The sequence below is a fragment of the Diadema setosum genome, chromosome 13, assembly GCF_964275005.1.
Source record: "Diadema setosum chromosome 13, eeDiaSeto1, whole genome shotgun sequence".
NCBI lineage: Eukaryota > Metazoa > Echinodermata > Echinoidea > Diadematoida > Diadematidae > Diadema > Diadema setosum.
Window position 1 is genome coordinate 23,700,298 of NC_092697.1, and position 27,185 is coordinate 23,727,482.

The following is a 27,185-nucleotide window of genomic DNA, read 5'->3' on the forward strand; positions in this document are numbered from 1 at the left end:
GGGTCACGGACAAAAGTTGGTGGATATTGTTCCTTTGGGTGTACTTGTCATGAAAACAGCAATGCCAGCTATTTTATCCTGTACGGGGCCCCAGACAGTAGCCCCAAAGGGCCCCAGAAATATGGTGTTATTCAGCTGAAAAGGGTCACGGCTAATTTCTTTTGCAATGGAAGTAGTTCCCATCAGAGATATCCAAAACACCAATGCCAGCTATTTTATCCTGTACGGGGCCCTAGAGAGTAGCCCCAAAGGGCCCCACCCCCCCATAGGCCTACGTATAAACACACACAAACATTGATTTTATTCAATTAAAAAGAGTCACGGCTAATTTCTTTTGCAATGGAAGGAGTACCAATCAGAGATATCGAAAACACCAAAGCCAGCTATTTTATCCTGCACGGGGCCCCAGACAGTAGCCCCAAAGTGCCCCTCCCCCTATAAGCCCTACGTACAAACACACACACACACACTGACTTTATTCAGCTGATAAGAGTAACGGCTAATTTCATTTGCAATGGAAGTAGTACCCATCAGAGACATACAAAACACCAAAGCCATTTATTTTGTCCTGTACGGGGCCCTAGACAGTAGCCCCAAAGTGCCCCCCCCCCCCCCCAACACACATACTCACACAATCTAGTTTCATTCACCTGAAAAAGGGTCACGGCTAATTTCTTTTGCAATGGAATTAGTACCCATCAGAGAAATCCAAAATACCAAAGCCAGTTATTTTATCCTGCATGGGGCCCCAGACAGTAGCCCCAGATAGTAGCCCCAAATTGCCCCCTTACCCCCTCCCCCTCCCCCTCCCCCCACACACACACACACACATTGATTTCATTCAGCTGAAAAGGGTCACGGCTACTTGCTTTTGCAATCGGAAGTAGTACTCATCAGAGATATCCAGAGCACTAAAGCCAGTTATTTCATCCTGTACGGGGCCCCAGACAGTAGCCCCAAAGTGCCCCCTACACACACACACACACACACACACACACACACACACACACACACACACACACACACACACACACACACACACACACACACACATATATTGGTTTCATTCAGCCGAAAAGGGTCACGGCTAATTTCTTTTGCAATGGAAGTAGTATCCATCGGATATCAAAATACCAAAGTCAGATATCTTATCCTGCAGAGGGTCCCGTACAGTAGCTCCAAAGTGTTTTGCTTTATTCTCTTTATTGTTTGCATCTCTTCTTCTTAAATATGCGCTCCTTCGTCTTCATTTTCGCGACAACGACAACGCGTCCTCCTCATCATCATCAGTTTTGCTGTTCTGGCAAACATTTTCCAGCGTATCGGCTACGTTCGATTTTAGAGCGGCGAGTGCGGAAGACGTGCATAATTGAGTCTGGGAAAGTGTAGGAACAGCGTAGCTAAAGCGGCCAACAGCGTTATCGAAGCAGGAATGAAGCGTCGTAGGAACAGGCCTTGATTTTATACGAGAGTAGAGAACTTAGTGAGAGCGTCGTTAAAGCGGGAAGGTCGTGCTTTGATCAAGAAAGCGGCGCAGCAGCGGGACCATGTCGTCGGTGTCTAGTTTAGACTATATTTCCCGTTCTTGTGCCGCTGTTACTACGGTCAGAAAAACCTGGAATTGTTACGCTCATCCCGCGGTATTTACACTGTCACTGCTCTCTCCCCGTTTGAGCTACGATTCAAAATAGGTCAATCTTGATGGGGAGATGAGGAAGAAATTTTGAACCAGTTCAAAATTTCTTCCCGATCTTTAAAATTGCCAGATCCAACCCCATCACCCAAACGCTGCTGCTACGATGCTCCCGGTCCCCGTACACTTTTGCCGCTCTCTCCCGATCTGACAGATTGAATAGATCGGGATGCAGATCTTGATAGTGGAATTACATGTGGGGACACTTTAGGAACACTCCGTGGGGCCCCGTACAGCTATATAACTGGTTTCGGTGTTTTTGATACCTCCTTGAATACTACTTCCATTGCAAAAGAAATTATAGCAATGATTCTTTTCACTTAGAATAAAATAATACGGGAGCACTTTCCAGCTACTGGCTAGGGGCCCCTTAACTGGATGGGTTTGTGTTTTACGTATCTCAGCTGTTAATTCCACTGCCAAGGAAAATAGGCATACATGACTGTTTTCACCTAAAAACAATTAATTCATATGGGGTGGGAATACCTTGGGGCTATACCTGTCAAGGGCCATGCATCCGGGCCAATATCGCACCTCTTTTAATCGAATTCTTTAATGTTGAATTAAATTTAGCAAAAATTTCGCCTAGATGACATGGTAGTTCAATGTCATATTAATCTCTTCATTCAAATTTATTTTGAAACATTCACATTACCTCTAACCTTATTCTAAATAACACTTTTTCAACTGAAATCGATATATAAGACAAGTACCATTCCACTATCCGTTCATTCATAAATTCATAATGATATAGTCACGTGATTACATGCTGCGCTCGTTCATTCAAATTGATTTCTGGCCATCTAATTTAACATGTTCTGCAGTCAATTAAACAGATGTGTTCATGCTTGGCCTCTTTCCTTATTTTCTTTCGTCGTAGTTATTGTTTGTAAGCATCATAGCATTTCATGTTTTCGTATTCGTTTAAGAGACTTTGACGCCATTTTTTAACGTGCTTTTTGAATCCAAAGAAGTAAGAAGCCACAAATTATTTGGCCGTTTCGAGCGCTTTATTACGAGCGGTCGGCCAGTTACAAGAAGTCAAGGTTATGATCCTCAAATGTTTTTTTTTTTTTTTTTTATAATTCTTTCTATGTCTTCTAGAGATATACGTCTGTATTATTGTGCTGTCATGACTATAAAAAATGAAGTTAAGCTGCATTACTGGTACACGTATAGGCCTATAATGACATGTATATGAAAGAGAAGGAGCGTTACCAGTCTGGTTACAGAACAACCAAATCCAGTTATACTAGATAAGAAATATGACACTTTTACTGCTTTATAACAGTAATTTATAGATGAAACGAAAACACACATAGAAAGACATGTTAAAAAGATCTGAAACAAAGAAATAGCATGATTTGAATTTGAATGAACACGTTTGGAATTTGACTGTCTTTCGCGAAATTTAATGACTGAAATACACTTTTCGGCAAGTCAAGGCGAATTTGAATGAACGTAGGGTACCAGCCAATTTGAATACCCATTTTACGAATTCGAACCTTCTATCAAAATTAATGAACCAACAAAAGTGCGAAATTGGCTGGGAAAACCTAACTGGCTTTGATGTTTTGGGTATCTATGGATGTACACTAAGGCCTACTTCGATTGTAAAAGAAAAACAACTATGACTCTTTTCAGCTAAATGATGTCATAATAATTATGGGGGGGAAGGGCACTTTATGGCTACTGTAACCTGGGCCCAGTACAAGATGAAATGACTGGTTTTCGTAATATGGTCATCTTGGTTGTGCACTATACAGAAGTATGCTTCCTTTGCAAATTTCTTGAGTGTTTTGCTACTGTAACATATGGGACCCCGTATACAGGATAAGATGACTTGCTAAGTGTTTGTGATATCTCTGTTCAGTAGGCCCTGATATTAACGTTACAAAAGAATTTGTAAGACCATTTTCAGCTGATTCACAGTACATGTACTGTGGAGCTACTGTCTAGGGCTCTGTGCAGGATGAAATAACTAGCCTTGGTGTGTTGAATATCTCTGATAGGTACTTCTTCCAGTGCAAAAGAAATTACCCGTGTTTGGGGCTATACTGTGCGGGGCCCCATACAGGATAAAATAACTGGCTTTGGTATTTTGGATATCTCTGATGGGTACTACTTCCATTGCAAAAGAAATTAGCCGTGACCCTTTTCAGCTGAATGAAACTAGTGTGTGTGTGTGTGTGTGTGTGTGTATGTGTGCGTGTGTGTGTGTGTGTGTGTGTATGTGTGTGTATGTGGAGGGGGGGGGGCACTTTGGGGCTACTGTCTGGGGCCCCGTTCAGGATAAAATAACTGGCTGTGGTGATTTGGATATCTCTGATGGGTATACTTCCATTGCAAAAGAAATTAGCCGTGACCCATTTTGGCTGAATGAAACTAATGTGTGTGTGTGGGCGTGTGTGTGTGTGTGTGTGTGTGTGTGTGTGTGTGTGTGTGTGTGTGTGTGTTGGGGGTGCACTTCGGGGCTACTGTCTGGGACCCCGTACAGGATAAAATAACTGGCTTTAGTGTTTTGGATATCTCTGATGAGTATGCCTACTACCAATTGCAAAAGAAAGTATAGCCGTGACCCTTTCAGCTGAACAAAATAAATGTGTGTTTGGGGGGGGGGGGAGCAATATGGGGCTACTGACTGGGGCCCCGTGCAGGATAAAATAGCTGGCTTTGGTATTTTGGATATCTCTGATGGGTACTACTTCCATTGCAAAAGAAATTAGCCGTGACTCTTTTCAGCTGAATGAAACTAGTGTGGGTGTGTGTGTCGGGGGGGGGGGGGGGGGGAGCTCCTTTGGGGCTACTCTCCGGGGCCCCGTACTGGATAACATAGCTGACTTTGGTGTTTTTGATATCTCTGATGGGTACTCCTTCCATTGCAAATGAACAGACCGTGACTCTTCTCAGCTGCACGAATGAAATCAATGCCATGGGACCATTACATTGAATAAGTGGTGAGAGATTTTCATTTCTGATTACCACGTAGTTGTCAAATTCACATCTAGTCTGAGTCTATTATGTGATATCATAGCTATTTTTACCAGCACTCTGCTTGTTACATCAATCCGACGCCATTTTTTTTTCTTTTGTGTGTAATTCAGACTAGATTTTAGATTCAAATTATACAAGCTATAAATGTCACACTTCAAGTGAATTGAACAACAGGATAACTGCATCCGTATGATACTATAGGTAAATTTGATTTACATTGAAAGTTGCTGATATTCATGTTAAGTAGGCACATTTATTTTATTCTCTTAAAATAGCAGCATATAACACATGATATTTGTCGTAGTTGTTGCTTATAAATCAATGTAACAGCACAATATTCTGATACAGGTAGATTGAACCTCCTTTGTTGTTGTTGTTGTTTTTTAACCTCAGTCAGTACCCGTTGAGGCCATGGTTTTGTGCGTTCGTATCGTGTCGGTAGCATTCTTTATTTCATTTTGTGAATCCCTGTGCTGTACAAATTTTGAGTTTGTACCTGGAGTTTTACCTCGTACACAGGGTGACGATATGACAATGTTCCACTCCCTCTATTCTTTAGTGATAGCAATTTACTTTGCAATGTATGAATCCTTCTCACTGGTAAATGACCGGGTACCATTTCTCGCACCTGTTATACGATATGTAAATGTCATGCGCCGTAACCAAATTTCATGTATTCACATTAAGCCCGAGTCACCCGAGCAACCTACCTTCCTTTTCATGAGCATTCGATTACGTAACACTGATTGTAAGCAAGCATTGATATTACTCATGCACACTGAGTACTTGTTGATAGTGTTCTTTGCTATTCGTGAATTGCGTGGTAGTCATGGAGATATGGAATTCTCTACACTTTTGCAATCCGTTGTGTTGATTCCCCGATAGTTCATCATAATGGATAGTCTTCCAATGCAGTCACTGTCAAACGATGATTTTGTAGAAGCAGTTCTTGCCAGTAATTATACTACGTCTCACAAAACAAATGAGGTGTATTTTCAGTCTGATGTTATTCATCGTTTACATGAGCAAATGCCTGACTTACATTTAATATATGACGAAAATGATGCAGCTGTACCTCATATAACCACTGAATATGTTTTACCACAACAACTGGTACACCGCGAAACTTTTTCTTCACGTAATAGTTTTTCTGTAATGCATCATAATGTGAGAAGTTTACGTAAAAATTTTGATCAATTAAAATTACTTTTAAATCTTTCATCAGTTACTTTTTCAGTTATTGGTCTTTGCGAAACTTGGTTGCATGATCCGCTTCATTCGCTGGTATGTATTGACGGTTACACTTTAGTTTCAAAGGATAGAACACGTAAGGATGGTGGTGGTGTGGCCTTGTTTGTTAAAGATGATGTCAAGTTTAATGTTATGGAAACATTTTGTCAAGTTTCTGATATGATTGAATGTGTCTTTATAGACATTGTTATACCGAATGCGAAAAACCTTATAGTTGGAGAAATTTACAGGCCACCAAATAGTAATTTTAACGATTTTGTCGGTGTACTGCAAACTATACTTGACTCTCCATCTCTTATGAACAAGCATTGCATATTGATGGGAGACTTTAATGTTAATTTATTTTGTTATAATGAAAAGCCCCAGTGTCAGGAATTTTTAGATACAATGATGTACAATTCATTTATACCTTGTATCACGAAACCAACAAGGGTTTCTGATACAACTTCGTCACTAATTGACAACATATTTACAAATTTATCTCACGTTGCTGATCAAGGAATCATTGTTTCTGATATATCGGATCACTTCCCTATATTTGTGACGTTACACGATATTTTTGAAAAAGGTAAAACAAATTATAATAAAAAGGGATTTCGAGTAATGTCACAACAACGTATAGAAAGTTTTAAAATGAGTCTTGATCATACCGACTGGTCTGCTGTTTATAATATGAACGACGCTGATATAGCGTTTGATATATTCAATGAAATTGTTTTGCGTTTATATGATGCTCATTTCCCAGTTTCATCGATCAAATTAATTATAAAAAAATCCCAAGAAGTCCTTGGATCACCAAATAAATTTTGAGATCTATAAATCGTAAAAACAATTTATTTTATAGATATAAGTCTAGTGGTACAGAAGAAGCAAAACGTAAATACTCAGCTTACCGAAATACTTTGACTTCTGTGCTACGTAAAGCAAAAAAAGATTATTTTTCTGCACAATTTCAAATCCATAAAAATGATATCAAGTCTACTTGGAAAGTTATAAATGATGTATTAAAAAAGAATGATGGAAAGAAACTGGGAATTGATAAAATAATACAAAATGGAACGATAATTGATGACTCCCGTGGTATTGCTGAAGCATTCAACACGTATTTTGTAAATATTGGGTCAAATTTGGCCAGAAATATTCCTTTAACGGAAAAAACATTTCATTCATTTCTTGTGAATCCCAATCCTAGTTCTATATTTTCACGCCCGTAGATGCATTGGATGTCATTGATATTGTAAATAATTTTAAAGCTAAACAAAGCTCAGGCTATGATGGTATTTCAATGTTTCTTCTTAAACAAATCATTTATGAAGTAGCTGCACCTTTGACCCATGTATTCAATAATTGTCTTTAATGACTGTTGTGTTTCCTAGTAAAATGAAAGTTGCCAAGATTATTCCTGTTTTTAAGAAAGGCAGACAGGACGACCTGGGCAATTATAGACCTATATCTCTTTTATCATCATTCTCCGAAGTACTTGAAAAAGTTGTCTACTCCCGAACTATCAAGTTTTTAAATGACCATGATATCTTAGTAGACACTCAATTTGGTTTTCGCAAAAAACATTAGACCTCTCACGCTGTTTTGTTGTTAATAGATAAAGTTGTTCAAGCTATCGAAGCTAAATCTCACACTGTTGGAGTTTTTCTGGACCACTCCAAGGCGTTCGACACAATTGATCATGAAATATGACTGTACAAACTGTCTCATTACGGGATTCGTGGCAGCGCCTTGGAGTGGTTCAGAGATTACCTCACAAATCGATCACAATTTGTACACATTAATGATTCTGATTCAAGCACAGCAAATATAACGTGTGGTGTTCCACAAGGCTCCCTTTTGGGACCACTTCTTTTTATTGTGTACATAAATGATTTGCCCAGGTCATCAGCACTCCTTTCTTTCCTCTTGTTTGCGGACGATTCAAGTCTTTTTTTGACGCACAAAAATCCTACTGAGTTACTTGATATGCTTAACTCTGAGTTGAATCACGTCAATGATTGGATTCAAAGTAACAAATTATCCCTAAATCTAAATAAAACTAATTTTATGGTGTTTAGTAATACAATCACTTGTTTACCTGGCTCAATTTCAATCACAGGAATAAACTTACAACAGACAAATTCAGTTAAATTTCTTGGTCTTTTAATTGATTGTAAATTATCTTGGCAGGAACAAACAAATCATTTATGTAAGTTATTATCGAGAAATTTGGGTGTTATACAGAAGCTTAAGCATGTTTTCCCAAAATATATATTACGTACCTTATATTCGACTTTGTTATTGCCGTATCTTCATTATAGCATACTGGCCTGGGGGAATTGTTCCAAAATACGCCTGGAGTCTATCTTTAGAATACAAAAGCGAGCTGTAAGGATTATCAATTGTACCAATTATTTAGCACCGACAAGCCCTTTGTTCAAAAGTAATAACCTCTTAAAGATTTTTGATATATATTCTTACTCCCTTGGGATTTATATGTACCAGTTAACTAAAGACGAATTACCTTATGCTTTCACTCCCATGTTTGTAAAAAATAAAGTTATACATTCCTACCCTACAAGACAGGAAAATTCATTTCACTTTTCTCCCGTGAGAACTGCATTTGCTCTTAAAACAATAGTACATACAGGTCCAACATTCTGGAATAGCCTTGACTCCGACATTACTGAATCGTTGTCATTGAATTGTTTTAAACGTAAACTAAAAAAATCCCTTGTGCAGGCTTATATCTAATAATACAACATGCAATTTTATTTGAACTCCCTCTTCTTTATCAGATTCGTTGTTTATCATATGTATTCCATGTTTGCCTTTTGTTTTGTTTTTTCTTACTGAGTCATTTATGTCAAGGCTATTCCTGAATTAATGAATCATTATGTATCATGTGCGTTTTTGCGTATTCTTACAGTTACGTAACTGTGTTGCTCGGGTGACAAGGAGTCTTGTAAACGCGTTACAGGTGGCTACTTTGTATTTCGCTATGCTTTCGTATATTTTATTCCTTTCTTTTGCTCTTTTTGCTCTCTTTTCTTTTACGTCCCTTTCCTTCCTTTCATAGTTTTCGTTTCTAGGTTGTTTAAGAAGACCAACACTTTCATATATACAGGGACCTATACATTACAAGCTTTGCTTTTTAGTAGGTCCCCACATTTCATGTTTGTTAAATTGTCTTCTCTTGTATTTTTTTTTTTTGTAATTTACGACGCTATGTTCAATCTTATGTTCAATCGATCGTATCATGTTTGATGTTTTGAAATGTGGAACAATAAAATCAATCAATCAATCAATGTTTGTGTGTGTTTGTACGTATGGCCTATGGGGGGTGGGGCACTTTGGGGCTACTGTCTGGGGCCCCGTTCAGGATAAAATAGCTGGTATTGGTGTTTTGAATATCTCTGATGGGAACTACTTCAATTGCAAAATAAATTAGCCGTGACTCTTTTCAACTGAATAAAATCAATGTTTGTGTGTGTTTGTACGTAGGCCTATGGGGGGTGGGGCCCTTTGGGGCTACTGTCTAGGGCCCCGTACAGGATAAAATAGCTGGCATTGGTGTTTTGGATATCTCTGATGGGAACTACTTCCATTGCAAAAGAAATTAGCCGTGACCCTTTTCAGCTGAATAACACCATATTTCTGGGGCCCTTTGGGGCTACTGTCTGGGGCCCCGTTCAGGATAAAATAGCTGGCATTGCTGTTTTCATGATAAGTACACCCAAAGGAACAATATCCACCAACTTTTGTCCGTGACCCCCTTCGGCTGAATAAATCAATTTTTCGGGGTCCCTTTTTGTGGTCCCTAGGCTTACGGTACAGGATGTGACTTGCCAGCAATGCATTTTATTGACCCTTGGACACATCCCTATAAATATATGATGAGACCATTAAAAAGTGTGACCCTTTTCAGCTGAATAAATCTTCTGGGCCCCCGGTCTACTCAGCTCATCTCTCGTGCGAGCGCTTCTACGCTCTTTGTTACGCCACTGCCAACCTGCGCAGCTAGGATGCGCACAAACTCAACCGAGGAACGTCCTTAAAAACGTATGCATAAACATATCTTTTTCTTGTTCTTGCCAGCAATTGCTTACGATTTTGCAAGCTCTGTAAAATGAGCTTGATCTTTTGCTTAACTGGGACGTTCTCTTTTAAGTATCATTTTCATATTCATAAAAGAAAGACCACACTTGTGCAGGAGTGGTATAAATCTACAAAAAAAAAAAAACTAGACTTGGAATTTGTCAAGACTGACAAATTAGGTGATCCGATTTTTTCTTTTAATCAATGATTCGAGTCCTGATCGCAATAGGCATGACCATATAGGTTTTATCTGTGTTTAGAGACATTGGCCGTGTGATATTTGGGTCCTCATTTAGAAAAGAGAGTCAGGTCTGCCATCTTTGGTACCAAATTCCGTATACACTAACGAAGATACAGAATGAAGTATATTTGACCATTGACCCAACTTTGCACAGCCAAGATGGCATCACATTCTGAGCGAAAAGTGGTTATTTTGTGAAATGATTCTTGTAACATGGTCTTTGCGTGTGCAAAATATGGGAAAGATAGGACATGTATTCACCAAGATACAGGTTGAAACATTTATGACCTTTGACCCTAATTTACATACCCAAGATGGTGTCTGGTCAAGTAGTTGTTATTTTATGAAATAATGTACGTGACATGAACTAAACTTGTGCAAAATATGGGGATGATAAGGGCTGTTTTTCTTGAGTTATTGCAAAAAAAAAGTTGCAGAATGAAAGAAATATCTTAATACATCGAAGATAAGCTTTAATTTCAACCAAGTTTTTGGACGTGATGCCGACTTCGTATGAAAAAACGAAGGGCACATTCATGATAGCCCAAAGTCTCAGCTACAACATATCAAAATCGTGGAGAAATTCACCGAAGCATAAGTGAGCTAGTGCTCGATAAAGATAGTAATGTCAATTTTCATTTCCATAAAAACTGCACTCCCATACAGATTACACGTAAACAGGTCAAATTTGACAAGGTTACTTTCAATCCATTTTAACGAGGTGTTGCCATCATCCAATCAAAATTATGTTATTACAATTATGAAAGACCATTTCATAAGCTACAACATACTGAAATTTGGGTGAAAATTGGCAAAGGATAAGTGAGATACACTCGAGTGAACTTGAAATTTGATGACGTCATTTTGAAAATTTACTTTTTTTACTTTATTAAGAAATTTGATATCTTTTAATCATTTTTTTTAGCATCGCCAACCCATGAAATGACATGTACAACTCATCAGCTTTCAGAATGTGTCAAGAAAATGGGGGGTCACCGTCCATTCTGACGAGTAAAATCGGATTTAAAATTGGCGGTTTTTTGGCATATTTGCACTGTATATCGCCATTGACGCGCGCACGGAATTTCAACTTTGACGGGCCTGTATGACGTCATATTGAGTCTGATTGACTTGAAACTTGGTAGAAATATTCCTTAACATTTCAGGCATCCGATAAGTGTGAAAAAACGGGAAATTTCTATTGCATATGAGATGTGCGTGCGTTTATGCGCGCGCGCGTACGCGTTCGTCCAATTTTTTCAATTTTTCAAAAAATGCTCCAAATGGTCTGAAACGTGTGCAAAAAAAATTTGAGCTCGATTTGAGCATACAAATATTTCAACGCGCGCGTACGCGCACGTTTTAAGAGAAAATATGAATTTTGAGAATATGAGTAAAATGCGCATAACTTGAAATGTATATGACGTAAATTTCATTGAAAAATTACATTCCATTAATGAGATATGAATGAAAATGTGTTTTCATATAATGACGTCATAGTGACGTCACGGTCGACTGATCGCAATGATACATTAGATTTGTCGTCTTTGGGACATGATACATATACGGTATGAGTTTGAAATTGATACTCTGAGAACTTTTTGAGTAAGTAGATACACAACTTTTGTCCAGAAATAAGAAGAACCAACAAAGAATCCGTACAGATACAAAAGGTGATCCGAGAGGATAGTCGGACCACCTAATTACTCCTAAGTAGTGTAACAAACTTTTCCGTTTCAACAACGGGAATGTTCAGTGGTTAGCACGCAAAATAGTAGAGCTGATAAGCCGAAAAATTGTGCAAAATTTGACTAAAGCATGAAACTTTCCCCAGTGTTAGTACATGTTATAAGATTCATTTTAAGATCGGGAGGTAAGTGTGAATTGACCTCTGATGACTTCCAAAGGTCAATGACCTCAAAATTTGATAAAAATAGATATTTTGCGTCATTGATGAATGTTAAATACGGTAATGGTGTACTAAAAACTTTGTTAAACTTTTTTGTTACAGTGGAATTGTCTTCATGTTCCATAGAACCCTGACAGGTTTCTACCTTTGACCTCTGATGACCTCCAGAGGTCAATGACCTCAAAATATCAGAATATTGATATTTTGTCATTGATTAATTATAAACACAGCAATGATGTACTGAAACCATGTTTGTTTGTTTGTTTGTTTTGGTTTTTGTTTTTGTTTGTTTGGTTTTTTTTTTTACAGTGGAATTGCCTCAATGTTCCATCGATCCTTGACAGGTTTTTACCTTTGACCTCTGATGATCTTCAGAGGTCAATGACCTCAAATTATCAGATTTTGATATTTGGTGCAATTGGTTGATGATAAACATAACGATGTCTTAAAATTTAATTTGAGTTACAAATGAATCGTTTTCCTATTCCTCAGATCAAGGGAAATTATTTACATGTCTCTGCCTTTGACCTCCGAGGACTGAGACAGGTCAATGACCTCAAAATATCAGAATATTGATATTTGACGTATATTCAATGGTTAACCGTATACCTGGTGTGCAATCATGCATTATGCTATAAGCATTAATTGTATGCTACAATAGAAGTGTCTTCTCATTCCACAGAACATTGGTCATTACCCTGTGTGTATCCAACTTTGACATCTAAGGACAATGCGAGGAGCAGACTTTTAGAATATCAAAATTTGTGTAGGATTACAAATATTGATGTTTGGCTTCATTGGTTTAATCCTAAAAGTTTAATCATGTACAAATCACGCCTTGACGTTATAATCAAAGCATGTACGCATATTCCACAGGGCATTGGTTCATAGTAAAAGGTCTCAGGAATGTGAGCGGTGAATTACTTCAGTAATGAATTGAAGCTTACGTGTCTTCAGTAATGGCAGTGACCTCAAATATAATAGTTATGTTTGGGTTAGTTATGCAGCCTAGCTTGCATGAAAAAAATTATGTGCAACATTATCCAATTTGCACTGGACAAAATTCGTACGCTTAAACATGGAAGGTGGGGAAAGGAGTACCATATTTTAGGTTGATGCTTAATAGTATGTGAACAGGCATATGGCAAAGTCCCTTGAACTGGATGAAAGGGTGAAAGATGCTAACCAGAAAACAACAGGCCCACCTCATCAGGTGTACGTCACAAGTCAAACAACTCAAGAGTCGTACAGCCCATGAGTTACGCAGCCCACGAGTCATACATCTTGTGACCTAAACACTAGATGAACAAGGTCCATGAGCTCGACATCAAATATAATAGGCCCAAAAGCTGTGCGGTCCGCGAGTTCGACACGAGGAAAACTTGGCCCACGGTTCGAGATTGTATTTCATTGAGCTTAATCTATTCAGTGTATAGGTCTTGTGGACCTCTTATGGGCCTGGTTTGCCTAAACTTAGTGTTAAGCTCATGGGCAATGCTACCTAGTTTCGAGCTCGTGGGCTGTATTGTTCCGATTAATGACTCATGGTCCTGGAGAATACAGTGACGTCATGGACCATCTAGAAAACGACATACTGTGAGGCCTAACATGCATTCCACATAAAGTAATCCTGTGTCTTGCTATTGTCATCCAGTTAAGTTTAGGTCATTAAGTCAGGCAACTTGGGACATTTTTTGATATCTTTAGGTACCTCACTTCCAAATAGGAGTGGAACTACTATTTGCTCTAATTGTCTTCTTCATACTCGATACTCCTTAACAATTGGGCCTGGCCAAGAGTTGTGCCCCCATGCCCAAATATTGCTTGTTTCCAATATGGCCGCCATCCGGTTTGCATCCAATGTGTGAATCAGGGTAATATGGCAGCGGGTAATATCACCTGAATGATCCGGTTACAACTCTCTGCCAGCAAGTGATAATTCAGTGTAACCTCCTGCTGAAATAATGCTAGGGTTATTGGTCTAGATGACCCTCGATCTCTTTCAAGACAGGGCAGCATCTGCGTCTTCAGTGAAGCACGCGATTGAGCTTACATTGCACGGATCGGCACACAGATCTCCACCACGACTAAACTTGATAGACATCCTGAGGTCAGACAAGCGTTCGTCCAGGTGCACAACCACTGTATGCGATCATCAGAGTCTTCCATTGGCAATATCTAAACAGTTTGGGTGAAGGCAAGCTTGTCTCTATGATGGGTGCATTGCACATAGAGTACAGGATTCACGAGATGATAAGAAAGCTTCTTTTTGACTCGCGGGATAGGCTACAATCCTTTCTCAGGCAAAGGTTCTGAATTATCGGGTCGTGCTCAGTCTGCACACGTGATCTGAACACCATATCAAGTATACGTGTGCAATGATTGTGTGCAATGATATGTGAAAATGCATGGAGAAATCAAAATACATACATGAAAGTTTATGTATTTTACGTGGAATCAGTTCCCGTCTGTTGTCTTCATCAATCTTGCAATGTTGTTGTTTATTATTTTCCCTCTCCATCACGAGTATAATATGGAACGTGTTCATCATTTCACGTGAAGTTGTTGTGATGTCGGAAAATGCAAGACTGCATTGCAGGTGGTCTATTGCAGGTGGCCTTCAATTTGTTTTTCACATTATATTGACATGTTTAACAGACTGTAACTCACCAAGATGCCTCTTGAAATGTTTTGAAAAACTTCTGCTTGATTTCACGTGAGCGGATGATTATCAGTTATTGTCTTTCTGCTATCATCGTGTGTGAAACAAAGTATTGTTTCTCTTCAAAAGATAGCGTGCCAATTAATCTGTACTTAATAGTTTGGTGCTCTAAACAAGACATTCCAACCCACCTCTGTTGCAGCTTAGATATCCGTAGGCGTTGTGGTGTAGACATGGTCAATAAAGCGAGACTTCTCTTTTCTTTTCTTTTCCTTTCTTTTCCTCATTGACAAATAAGTTTAGTGGGAAACATAGAAGCATTCACACATAGTGTTTACATTTCCTATCACATGCTTTTAACATCGGAATTTTCACGTACACATTTTCCCTGGAATTTTGCCAAGAACTTTTCAACACAATACATGTTCAAAAGAAACCACGACAAATTACTCAAATCCGATTTATTTATGTTTTCCTGGAAAAAAAATATGGCGTAGAAATCAGTCCTATTGAGATATGTCATTAGAATCGCCAGCGCAATATATATATATATATATATATATATATATATATATATATATATTATCTATAAGAAATATATCGCATTTGTCACTTGCTGTCTTTTTTCCAGGGTGGGGCGGTACAGGTTTGACATATCTGCAAGTGCAGTATACAGTGTAATTTCTTCCCCGGGGACATGGTGACATACACTTCACAATTCCATGTTCAATTTTCCTAAAGAGTACACCTAAACAGAGGCGGCGGAATGTGTGTGTGTGTGCGTGTGTGTGTGTGTGTGTGTGTGTGTGTTTTCTAAGCGTGGGGTGTGTAGGGGGGGGGGGTCCGGGGCAATGGCAAGGGTCAATGGTCGATTTTTTAATTATGCTTTTTCCGTTTTCAGTATGCACCAGACCAGATTATATAGGGCCAACCAATGCTCTCTATAGAGCATCATCATGTTTACAATTAATCAATGATGCTAAACATCAATATTCTGATACTTTGAGGTCATTGAACTGTCAAGGTCATCAGAGGTCAAAGGAAGAAACCTGTCTGTGCTCTTTGGAATACAACGTCATTATTGTGTAAGTTCCCAAAAGCTCCTTACGACTTTCTCCAAGCCGGCGACCATATTATTATTGTACAGAGGCGGATAGATATTGGATTGGTCATCACATTTACAGCTTGCCACTCTAACTGATTTCTCGGCTCGAACATGCTTTTTCTTATAACTAATTTACTAACAAGCTTCCTTTCCCTAAAGCATTTCATTGGCTCAATCTTACATTGGGGTGTGGTGTTCACTAGAAATTAATTCCTTATTGGTGGGGCTAAGAACCACCCCCCCCCCCCCCTTAGCCCCACCGTAGGTACGGGACCAAGCAAAAATTTGCAAGTGTAAAAAAAAAATCTGGCAGGAGGGCGACCTTCCAGCTCAGAAGATCATTTATGTTTGGGGATCAGAGGGTAAAAACACGCCATCATGTTATTCCCCGTAGTTTGGTGCGGGTCTTTGGGGATGGAGAGCCATTGGAACTGACCACTAGTGAGGAAAGTAGCCAATGTCTAACTCATAAATTCCTATGACCATAGAATACTAGAATAGAATGGCTGGAAGGAAGATAAACGTTTTCATAAACTCCAAGAAGGGGAAAATACTTAGCATATTGAAAACGGATGAAGTGTTCTGTTTTCTTTCACTCTCTATCCTGTTCTATTCTATTCTATTCTATTCTATTCTGTTCTATTCTATTCTATTCTATTCTATTCTATTCTATTCTATTCTATTCTTTATTTTATGTGGTAGTAGCCATCTTGGCTACAATTGTAAAACAGATACCTATTCTATTCTATTCTATTCTATTCTTTATTTTATGTGCTAGTAGCCATCTTGGCTACAATTGTAAAACAGATATGTTTGTTTGTACATCCTCTAAAGATCACCAGAGGTCAAAGGTAGAGCCTTGTCTGTGCTCTTTGGAATATGAAGACAATTTCATTGTAAAACAGATATGCTTGTTTTGTACATCTTAACCATGTTTATCATTAACTTATGACAACACAGATCAATATTATGATATTTTGAGGTCATTAACCTCTAAAGGTCACCAGATGTTAGAGGTAAAAATCCGTCTTTGTTCTTTGGAATATGAAGACAATTTCATTGTAAAACAGATATGCTTGTTTTGCACATCTTAACCATGTTTATCATTAACTAATAACATCACAGATCAATATTATGGTATTTTGAGGTCATTGACCTCTAAAGGTCATCAGAGGTCAAAGGTAGAAACCTGTCAATGCCCTGTGGAATCGGTAGATTTGTAGTACAAGTGCATATTTAGTGCAGCGTAACCAAGATCTAGGCCTATCATTCACAAATGCCTCCAAACATCAATGTTCTGATATTTAAAGTTCATTGACCTCTGGAGGTCATCAGAGGTCAAATCAGACTTACCTCCCGATCTTAAAATGAATATTGTGGTATGTACTAACACTGGTGAAAGTTTCATGCTTTAGTAAAATTTTGCATAATTCTCATGATTTTGAGGGCTTAACTGCTCTACTAAAATGTGATGTAAAACAGGTAGGATGTCTGACTTCGGTGGAGAGCAAGGAGACCTCTCTCCACGCGCGATCTGAGAGATCAAGCAGTGACAGGAATCAGCCAGTACATCACGTGTGTATAGATGTGTGTGTGCGTCTGTGTGTGCATTTATGAGTGTCATTTCATAGCTTCGAGAAGAGCTTTGTACAGTGTTGTCACCAATTTTGTTATCTCCCCCTCCCTAAAAGAAATAGGTATGTTACCAAAATCTGTGGCCCGCTATCTCTTTTGATCGTTTCTTCTGCAGGCCCGGCTAACAAATTAATTAAAAGCTCTTGCTCTAAACGGGCGATTAATATATCCGTATACGTAAAAAAAAAAAAAAAAAAAAACAGAGGCACTGATTTGATTTGATTGTACTCTAATCCGTTTTATTTCATTATATTATTTTCCCACTATTATAATGCAAACAATGACTTTTGACATTTGCGGTTGACGCGTTGTGACATTTGCGGGTAATTCTGGGATCAACCTACATCCACCCACCAAGTTTCATCCCAATAAACAGACAGATGGACAAATAAACAAACGTTGATCAAAATAGTCTGATTCGCTATTTTTTCATTATTATAATGCAAGCAATGAGTTTTGACATTTGTGGTTGAAATGTTATGACAATTTTGTGGTTAATCAGCTTTTGACATTTTGTGGTTGACTTATAATGGCATTTGTGGTAATTATGACATCTGTGGTAATTTTGACATTAGTGGACGATTTTTACATTTGTGGGCTGTACAAGTATCTAACCTCATTTCATTTTCTTTCCAACGAATCCTGTTTTAGCTTTGGAGAAACGAATCCTCTGAATAACGACGCCCCTCCGTGTTTAAATTATGTGTGTTCGTAATATCGAACGTCATGAATAACAAACCTTCGGAATAACCTACAAGTAGTACCTATATCCAAATATTATTTACCTGATAGCGATGTCGTAGAAGCAATTCGTGTAGACGCACTGCCTGGTTGGCCAGAGGCCATGGCGCGTATGCTTAGGCTGTAGGAAATGCATGGTTCAAGCTGAAGGAATTGTGTTGACGAAGTGCTCAACCCTTGTAACATTAAATGTCGGCTCTCACCCAGGGTTACATCGTAGTAATTAAAGTCACCTCCCACGTTGGCACACGTAAGGGGCATCCAGTGAATTGTGATGGAAGCAGGCCCCACCTCTACTCGGGTGATGTTCACTGGAGGGGGAGCTGTCGAATTTGTAAATACATTCAGCGTAGGTCACTAGATATAGTGTTGCGTTTTGCGTGTCGTATGTCAATGCTATAAACATGATTCATGTTAATTTGCATTTACATGACGCACGAAAGCAACAAATACATTCTACATGATTGTTGCTCATTTTAGTTAGGTATCCCCTTGTATTTACCGAATATACTATATGAATGATGAAAAAGTAATGATAATAATATGAGACGTCGGTTTACTTCTATCATGTCTATAGGCTTTAGAGTACACAGTGAAAAACACACACGCCAAACAATAAGGGGGTTTCACACCGGGCTTTGCGTATGAGTTGCGTAGTGTTGCGGAGTAGGGTTGCGTGCAGTGACTACGAAACACTACGCAACTATACGCTGTGAGTATACGCTGTGCGTACATCTCTCTGATGCCCCATGCAGTCACACAGTGTTTTACGATGGGTTACGTCCGCCGCTGATAGATACGGATGAGTGGACGCAGGGGGACGCAGCGTGGACGCAGGCATCCGCAGGGACGTATGTAGACGTAACTGTCCGTAACTCATCCGTAAAGAAACGCAAAATGACGGCGCCAAACCTGCGAAATTTTGAAATGTTCAAAATTTCGCAGAGGGACTCCACGGATGCAGACTTACGCAAGTAACCGTAACCAAAAGTAACTATCCGTAACTGAACGTAACTATCCGTAGCTTGGACGCAGACCATCCGCAAAAATTTTTACCTCCAGTCCGCTTGCGTTCGTTTACGTCCACCGTAATCCGAAATTAACCGCAAGTTAACGTGTCACAACACTTTCGTCCGCTTACGGATATTTGCGGACAGTTAAAATGCTGCGGACGATTACGTCCTTCGACGTTTTCCGTTTTCCACCCGCATGGGAACACAGAGACTCGTGGGAAGCCACACAACTCGTATTGCCAAGCTGCAGCGCATTTACCAGGAATGCTACAACACAGTCGGAGCGGTGGAGAGGCAGAACCGCATGGTCAAATTATGAAATTTCTCCCACAAATGGTCATTGTATAGGTGGCACCCATATACACATGACATCGGTTGACCCTTAACTGGTGCTTAACTTTTTTTCTTGCACTCTTTGAATGTTTATTTTTCGAAAAAGGTAATATTTTGGGTAGGGGATGGGGTTACAGCATTTTATTCACTTTTCTGGCCGGGGAACGTGTGGGACAGCGATGAACTATATAAAATGAGAACGAATATAGTACGTAGTTGTCTATAGTCTTACCCATTTTACGCTCCATGGAATGTGTATTACAGTTTTTATATAATAACTTGGGTGTGGGAGGGGTGTTTAAAAGTCCGAATGTCTTTTTGCTGGAAATTTGATAAGCATTGCTTTATTATAAAAATCTCCTTAGCATAACCCAGTATTAAAGTCATGAACATCGATGCACAACAACAGCGTAACTACAGTTTGTCTATTCCATGACTGTAGGTATATGATATTTTCTTACTGTAATGTTTAACTTATCAATCTATAATTTTATTTGTGGTATAATTATGTTATGTATTCTTTACATTTATGATGTTTATTCATATTTGAGTTGCGCAAATAAAAAAAAAATTAAAAATTTCATATATCTTTTATTACTGTAAATCAATTTAAAGGAATACGATTTTTTTCACAACTTGTACGTAATTCAATTTCAGTTTTCCCAAGTGTAACAATGTACAGATGTAAGACAGTCAAAAATGCGATAACCTTGCTGTCATAATACACTGACTTGGCAGGGGTCGTCAGAGAAAACCATATTGTCCATAATTATTTATAACAATCTGTAACTATCCGTAACTATCCGAAAATATCCCAACTCTCCGTAAGTGTTCAGAACTATTACGTGCCAATTCGTAAGAATATCCGCAAGTGGACGCAAGGATTCGCATCTGGTCGTATTTGTCCGTATCGCCCGCATTTTTCCCCGATTGTTTTGTACAAATTTTCTGGTGACGGCAAAGGATCCAAAGGAGTCCGCAGAAAAAATGACTTTTTTTGAACGTAACGCCGAACGCAGAGCAGTATGTGACTGGGGTCTTACCCATTTTGCGTTCCTCGGCGTACTGTTACGTTGGGTTGCGTACTCACAGCGTATAGTTGCGTGATATTGCGTAGTCAGTGCACGCAGCACTGCACTACGCGACACTACGCAACCCTATGGTACGCAACTCTACGCAAAGCCCGGTATGAAAAATGCCCCGATTTAACCGTTCACACTGCCCCTGAATATCTATTTTTCTCACCATATGGATTCGAAGTTTCCCAGAGTTCCTCAAAAAAATGTGCATCAGAGCACTGAATTTGAATTTCGAAGATGTAAAGCTCTCTCTTGTGGGAGAGAATATACCTCCTACATCACACCCTCCCCCAGAGGTCGCTTCGTTCCTTTGCTTGCGTGTTCTCTCCGAATATTGAACATAATCATTCTTGCGCCCGAGAAAAAAAAAAATCTGCGTACCGCCAAGCTCTCATTTCACCGATTCATATTGCTGATTCAAACTACTAAACTTAATTGACCGTTTCTTATTGGGTTACAATTGATCGTTTTCTTGTTTTCATGTAAACGGATAAGTAAACATCTGTTCAAAGTGAACAAATTGGACTTTATATAATTATACATGTTGTATTTTCTTAGGAATCTCTGAAATTTATTTGACAATAGTCGAAGAGAATCCCTCAGACATATATAGTCCATTAATTTCTGTTTGGTTTAGATGAGTTTTACTCATGTCATAAGTACAGCAGATATTGATCTTCTCTAAATTGTACAAATACCCTGAGTATAATGACTGCTATATTTGTAGAATACTAGTATACTTGCGACATGCCCTTTGCAAAAGATTAGAATTTTTGGTCACTCTGATTTTGATATATATGGATCTAAATGTAAATTTTAAAGAGTATACGAAGATCAAAACGACCGGAAATAGGCTAATCGATCACCCGATTCTTTCAATTAACGGTCCCGCTATCGATATTTTTTTCCCAAATACGTCTTAAAGGGGAAATCCAGTCCAAATATAACAGTAAAATATTACGAGTTCAACGGTAAAATTTTTATCGAAATCGGGTGAAAAATAAGGGAGTTATGACATTTTGAATTTCGCTAATTTTTGAGCAAACAGTTTTTGAACGGTCAATATGAATATACAAATGGCAAAGTGAGCATGTCATTCCCTCACAACTTTCTATATAATTTGTACATAAAATTTTGAAATTTCCAGTTTTTCATTCAGACGTAGTTATGCGCGAGGCTCATATCCTGATATATCTAACTGATCACTATTCTGAAGTTATTCAACCAGGAAGAACATTATGTTTCAGACTTCAATGACAGAAACATTGAATTTTCGTCATTTTTTTGTTGTTACACGATCAATGGAAAATTGTGAGGTTATGACAACGTCAGCTCACTCATTTGCATATTTATACCCACTGTACAAGAACTGTTTTGCAGAAATTAGCAAAACTTCAAAATTTCATAACTTCCTTATTTTTCATCCGATTTCAGCCACAATTTAACCGTTGAACTCGTAAGATTTTATTCTTTTTTATCAGATTAACTTTGGACTATAGTGATATTGAATGCGTGCGCGCCATCAGCTGTCTTGGCCAACGGCTCATGAACTGTTCGACATGAAATCTAGATATTATTTGTAATCTTAAAATTTAAGCGTATAGCTGGAACGCGCACACATCAGTACCGGCGCTTATACAGAGCGGAATTTAAACGTGCGGAGCGCAAGTGTTAAAATTGATAAGGAGATATGATCTGATTTATTGAAATATGTATACTTTCAGGAGCTATCACAAGTGAATTATGGCTATTTTTTGTTTATTCTAGCTGTACACAAATTTGATTTCCAGGGTAGGCCTATTGGTAAACTTAAAGACGATTCCTCACCAGTTCTTTGTGTATTGAGAGAAATGATTCCTGCATCGGCGAGCACAAAATTGTTTGCCGATTCCGCCGTGACTCTTACGTTGTACGTCGTGTACGGGTCAAGTCCAGTTACCTCCATTCTGCTACTCCCCTTTGCCACGTAAATCATATCTCTGGACGACATAGCAGACGAAGGACAGGCCCGATGTTCGATACGTGTGAGCGTCACTTTGTAGTGATCCACGGCACAGTTGATACTTTGGTAATGCATTATCCAGTATATCATGGCACTAGTCGCTCTGACTCCGTATGTAGCAAAGGTGTCGAAGCGGACTACGGTAAACGGAAGAATGAACTTACGATAATACCTACCTACATTGTTATATCATTATTAAAGATCATTTAACCCGTCGATTCTTTAAAATCAATTTTGCCATAAGCTACCCCTTTGGTGTTTTGGTTTTTTTTTTTTTCGATTTGTCTCATTCAAATGACCCAATCTCGCAAAAAAAGTAATTCCCTGCAACTACTGACACTGCGTTATTCTTGCGAAAAATGGAATACATAGCGATGCATAATTATATACTTCAACTCCGCAATGAAAACATATCATGACATTTTTTATCACATACTCATTCGTACCTCAAACCTTAATTTGTTCATATAACACCTGTTATACGAAGTACTTATATGACATTATAATGCAGTCTGGATTGACTAGGTTTGCTCAGAGGAAGGGTTTAAACATACACTGCCTAGCAACCTTCAAGGGAGGCCGCACATAAAAAAGATCAAGGCCTCTTTGTACGATCTACAATACACATCAAATCAACAACAACAAAAAAATGGAAAAGCTGTAATTTTTTTTTACCATTGTCCTCTACAGTGCACGCTTGACGACGTCTTCTCAGTCGTTGGTGTCCTCCGCAGTCCTCATAGCCGTTAAGGGCGCAATCTGTCCCAAAACAGTTGGTGAAATAAACATAGTGGATATTAGATGGCCAATACAGTTACTAGGATGTGATTGGTCGACAGCTCGTCACATGATACTGTTTGCGAGGATCGTATATGTTATACTTTCCCAGATCGTTATATTTCACCAACTGGTCAAATGAATATATTTTCCATGTCTGTCGCCCTCTTGTGGTTGAAATACCAACAATTACACCAACAAAAGGGTGTGGGACTACGGTAATTGGGACTACGGTAATTGTGACGAGCAAACGATTACTATCGATAACGCCAGTCTCGATCGATATAATCTGGTCTCCTCCCGTAGCTCTCCTCTGTTGATCTTTTTGACCTGAGCCTAACTTATAACTAGCGTCATTACTGGACTTGAGCCTAACGTTAGAATTAACGTCGTTAGAGGACATGAGCCTAACGTTATTATGCGTCGTTGGGATTAGTTAGTAGGCCTAACAGTAATGTACTCTTCTGAGAGCGTAATCAAGGCCATCTAATGTAACAGATATTGACTGGTAGGGGGACCGGTGGAATGTAACAATCTTTGGAACGCCAGGGAGTTATATTTTCCCTCGTGATCATCATCATCAAAATAATCCCTGGGGAAAATATAACTCCCTGGCGGTCCAAAGAATGTTATATTCCACCGCGTACCAGTCAATATCTGTATAATATCAAGGAGATTCGAGAGATTAGAGTTTGTCTCACATTCCCTTTGAACCTATGTGTGAAGCCGGCACTTAGAAACATTTGAAGTATATTATGTACCATAAACGGGATCTGCCTCACAGAAAGGAAGACGATTGATTCATTGCTCATTGCATGATGACCAGCTTCTCTCGAAGAATTACAATCAAATGTTTTATGAAGGTAATTATTTTTCCGCCATCTGTGCTTAAAAGGATGAGTGATACATTATGGTAAAGGGACGGTGATGCGCGAATAGAAATTGTGAAAAAAAAATTGATGAAATAAAAGTCAAAGGTAGTCGACTGGGCATGTCATTCCCGATATGACTCAACTGAAAATGTCAAAGTCAGGGAATTCGACGTCCTGAAACAGCTGAATCAACTCAACACCACCAAATTAAGTGGACCAGATGCAATAAGTCCAGCCAGAATGTTTCATGCTGAAGCGTTATCGTCTATCATCACACACCTCATCCAGCATTCATGTGAAACTGGAGAGCTACCCCAGGTCTGGAAGAAAAGTATAATTACCATATTTACAAATCCAGCTAACTATCGACTAATATCACTAACATGCTTGTGCTGCAAGATAATGGAACATCTCATTCTCAGTCATGTATCTAAACATCTCGCCATCAATGACATCATCGTGAAGAACTAACACGGTCTCGGACAACACCTGTCTTGTGAAACCCAATTAAATGAACCTATTCATGACTGAGCCTCTACAATCAACTAGCAACATTTAGACTGACGCCTTATTCCTTGACTTCAGCAAGGTATTTGACAAAGTTGTCCATCGTAATCTCGTCTACAAACTGGGCTTCTATGGTATACGTGGCCGCACTCTGTTCTGACCAGAATCTCCTCCAAAAAGAAATGTCAACTCCAACGAAATTGACAGAGACCTGGGACATGGCCCTTAAAGGCAGCCGGTCGTCGCAGGCGATTCGCAGCTCAGTAGAAAAGCACGACAAGCTGCTCCTCCCGTTATTGTACCCCCGTACGTACCGAATGCCGAACACGACGCTACGCAGCGCACCAGCGAAAACCTGATGGGGCACGAGCGCCGTGTGAGCTGTCCACTGTAATTTCAACATGGACGCCCGAATACCTACCGAATGGGGCCGAATGGGTGCATGCACAAAACCGCACAACAGCCATGCGCATGAAAATCTCTCCCGGTCCGCGACACAACAAGTAGTGAGAGCTGTGTAGGGTGTACGTACGTACGTATCTGGCTCCAGTCTCTGTTTATATGCACTATGGTGCCAATTTCAGCAATCTAGGCAATAATATTTAAAAATGTCTGAAAATATTATATAACAATATCATAAATTATTCATATATTACGTTGTTTAATATTTGGTATTTATAAATATGCTTTGATGAAGAAATATTAAAACTCTAAGCTTCATGTATAGCAAGTTGCAATGCATATGGCCATATGGCAGGTTGTTATGATCTCATCGTGCAATGTTGTCTGCTGCGTCAGCTGCATGTGTTATACGTACAGCTTACAGTACGTTGGGCCGGATCGTAACATAACAAAGTTGATAGAAAGTCGTCGGTACCGGTATGTCAGTATCAATATTGTGTGTGGTATGCGAGTACTGTTTGCAATAAAAAGTGCTGTACTGTTTCGGCTTAGCCTTGGCTTTGGTTTAGTAATGAAACCTCACAATGGAGATCAAACAGCCGTCCAACTCGAGGCAACGTATCTACTTGTTTGACGCTATCGACGAGTGGAGAACGCAGAGAGACGTGTTCTTAGCTGGAGGACAAGTAAGAGACCAGAGGGGGAGGCTCGCAGCGTCAGCGTGCCGATGAAAATTTTGCTTTCCACTTGCTGGAGTTGCATGAACAGTTTTGCAGGAATTTTTATTTAGAATGTGCAAATTCGTGTTACGACGTGCACGGTGGAATTGTGTTGCCACGGCTTACGCCAATCCAGCAACCCCAGCTGGCCAAGTCAACAACTTCAAGGAATCCAGATCCAGATGATGTGTAAGTAGAAGTCTACACATGAATCAGTAATTGAAGTGGAATGACTTTTTCTAATCTAGTATCAGTAACTTTAGGGCATTTGCGTTTGATCGACAAGTAGGCCTATTTTTCTATGTATAATTCCGCGTTCTCATTTATGTCAAATTATGATAATGCCGTAATTGAAATGACATTTGCTGGGTCAGTTTAATGTCATTAGTCCCATTAAATGAGAAGTTTTTCATATCAATCATGTTATGCAAATTCCCCAAGAATATGATTTAGGATTTGCAAATAAATTTAAAAAAAAAAAATGAATAGATCTATCGCAAGCTCCATCATACATGTAGTCTAACCCAATAGATCTGGTAGAACTCTAACGTTTAAACAGGGGAACTAAAGGTTCAAAGATGATAGATCTAACAATAATAGATTCTAGTTTAGGCCCTACTTCGACTTGAAGGTATGTCGGTTGGTGCACGGCCCCCTTCTATCACGGCCACAGTTACACTGTGCAGTGCAACTGTGGCCGTTGGCCCTGCACGGGCACAGTCGCTTCCGGTCCCCGTCCTGAATTTACACACGCCAGGGCAAGTATGGTTGGACCTACTACTAATCGACCGCCTAATGTTTATCTGCTTGATAAGAATATTTAACACTGAAATTCACGTAAAAAAAAACTTGACCTACGTGATTGAGAAAATCCAGCTCTATCAAATGCCGTTGTTCCGTTTTCGATTCGAAGTTTCAGTGCAAAAATATCGCCGACGAACTTGCGTGGCCTCGTTTCAGCTCTCCGCGGTAAATCGCGTTAATAGGATCGACCGCTGTTTTTGCATTGACAATGCACGCAAACCGAGTTGTACTGAACACCGTTTGTACGAAGCTTTTTAGAAGCCTTTTAGAAACTTCCATAGACATTACATTGTGCTGTCATTACGATTCGGTGAAAATATTCATTCGAAATTTTGTCCTTGATTAAAACCATTAATGAACAAT

General features: G+C 39.2%; 1 protein-coding gene across 1 annotated transcript in view; it reads right to left on the bottom strand.

Annotated features, from left to right (window-relative positions):
- LOC140236493 (phosphatidylinositol phosphatase PTPRQ-like) overlaps positions 1 to 27,185 on the bottom strand; it is a 62,822-nt gene that overhangs the window by 21,064 nt on the left and 14,573 nt on the right. Inside the window, exons 2-4 of the mRNA XM_072316416.1 lie at positions 23,417 to 23,500; positions 22,567 to 22,878; positions 18,359 to 18,637 (exon numbers count right to left, since the gene is read on the bottom strand). Coding sequence (XP_072172517.1) covers positions 18,359 to 18,637; positions 22,567 to 22,878; positions 23,417 to 23,500 — 675 coding nt within the window. The remainder of the gene's footprint in view (positions 1 to 18,358; positions 18,638 to 22,566; positions 22,879 to 23,416; positions 23,501 to 27,185) is intronic.